At 29.5% G+C, this 1670-nt stretch overlaps 1 protein-coding gene across 1 annotated transcript; it reads right to left on the bottom strand.

The window, feature by feature from the left end:
* Positions 1-54: 54 nt before the first annotated feature.
* On the bottom strand, positions 55-1635 carry LOC109592395 (ubiquitin carboxyl-terminal hydrolase 47-like; the record flags this gene model as incomplete). Its single annotated transcript, XM_020007849.1, has 9 exons — positions 1569-1635; positions 1472-1519; positions 1079-1129; positions 895-1033; positions 645-845; positions 526-596; positions 364-468; positions 210-302; positions 55-160 (listed from the first exon to the last, which is right to left on the bottom strand). Coding segments are annotated over exons 2-9 (784 nt in total), but the record flags the coding sequence as incomplete, so codon positions are not given.
* Between the last annotated feature and the right edge of the window lie 35 nt (positions 1636-1670).

Below are 1670 nucleotides of genomic sequence, written 5' to 3'. Positions count from 1 at the left end.
ATCAAACACATGTACATACAATCAGAGGTTATCATGGTAACAAACAACACCAACCTCGATAAGTATATTTCTTAAAGGTTTCATTTTCTTTACAAGTTTCTAAGAATAAGCAATAATTTCCAGCCCTACCTACAATCTGTCCAATAGTTTGATGTTGAAACTAAATTTAATAATAAGATAACTGTAACAATAGGATAGATAACACTTACCTCATCAAAGGACTGTTCCATTACTTTATTCAAATAATCATATTTAACTAAACGACATCTCTCAATAGGAATATGAGGGGCTAATTCCATTAACTGATAAGGAGAAATGAATAAAATGAAAGAATAAACAGATATACATAATAGATCAATAAACCTCATAAGCTTTATCCAGTACACTGGGTAGTAATTCATCTTTATGAACTTTAAGTTTTGACTCCATTAATTCACCAGTAACAGGATGATTACAATATAATGAGAGCTATAGAAAATAAAAGTAAGAAGATGAACGCTATAATATTGACAGTCTCACTCTTACTTCAAGTATATCTTCTTCAGTTTCTTGTTTCTTTTTTCTCTGTCTTCTCTCCTCAATTTCTTTCAAATGATCTAATCAAATATCAACAGTCAAATGATGATACACATCATCAATAAAACCTCTAATATCTTTTATAATCTTCTCATTGTGTTCTCTTTCAGTAATTAGTTCGATATTCATTAATGTTATTCTTTCTCGTAATTTCTCTATTATTCTTTTGTTATCTACTAATGGTTGATAGTCTGGTCTTGTCATTGCTTTAAGATGAAATTTGCAGTCATCAATTTCAAAAAACAGACCTCTTCTCAATTTGTTAGCAGCTTTAATTAATTATAAAATTATTAGTATAATTAATAAAACTACTCTAACCTGAATCAGTATTACTAGTAAGTGATCGCAAATATTCAACCTTCATTTTTGATAATTTGTCTGACAATTTTTTGTTTTCTTTTTGTATCTCATTAAACTGAGACCTCAATACAGTCAACTCTTCATAAAGTGGCTCTTCCTATTAATAATTATAATAATTAATACAAACTATAGTGAGATATACCTCAACTTCTTTAATTGATTCAGTATCATTTTGAACAGACAATGATTCTACCTATTAATCAAAATATAATTACATTTATGCAAACTAAAGTCCATTTGCATTCACAAGAGCCCAGGAAGTGATTACAGACCCCAACCAATAATTAACACAATGCAATAATATTGTGAAAAGTATGGTTGTACTTTCTGCATGGGTTACACAACCAACTTGGAGCTAATTCAGCTAAAGAGCTATAGCTGCTTCTTTAGTATCACAATAGATGCAGCAAAAGGAGAGGAATGTACTGGTATGTTTATTTCTACAATAGAACTTGCAAGTCAAAAGTTATTGCAAAAAAACGAGGGCTCAGGTGAACATAAATGGACTTTAATGATCAATGCAAACATTTCCAACCTCAGTTATTTGAGCCATTGATATTTCTTGTTTCAATTCAATTCTTTCCTATACATACAATTAAGATTGCATTACACAGTCTGGTAGTATGACATACCTTCTCTTTGATACTGATAGTATCTCTTAGTTTATATTCAGTTTCTTCAAGTATAATATAAGGAATAACCTGTACATATACATGTAATTAGCATATTACAAA

The sequence above is a fragment of the Amphimedon queenslandica genome, unplaced genomic scaffold, assembly GCF_000090795.2.
Source record: "Amphimedon queenslandica unplaced genomic scaffold, v1.1 AMPQUscaffold_5386_Cont22644, whole genome shotgun sequence".
NCBI lineage: Eukaryota > Metazoa > Porifera > Demospongiae > Haplosclerida > Niphatidae > Amphimedon > Amphimedon queenslandica.
Note: the sequence above shows the minus strand (reverse complement) of the source record. Positions and strands in the feature narration are given on the sequence as shown.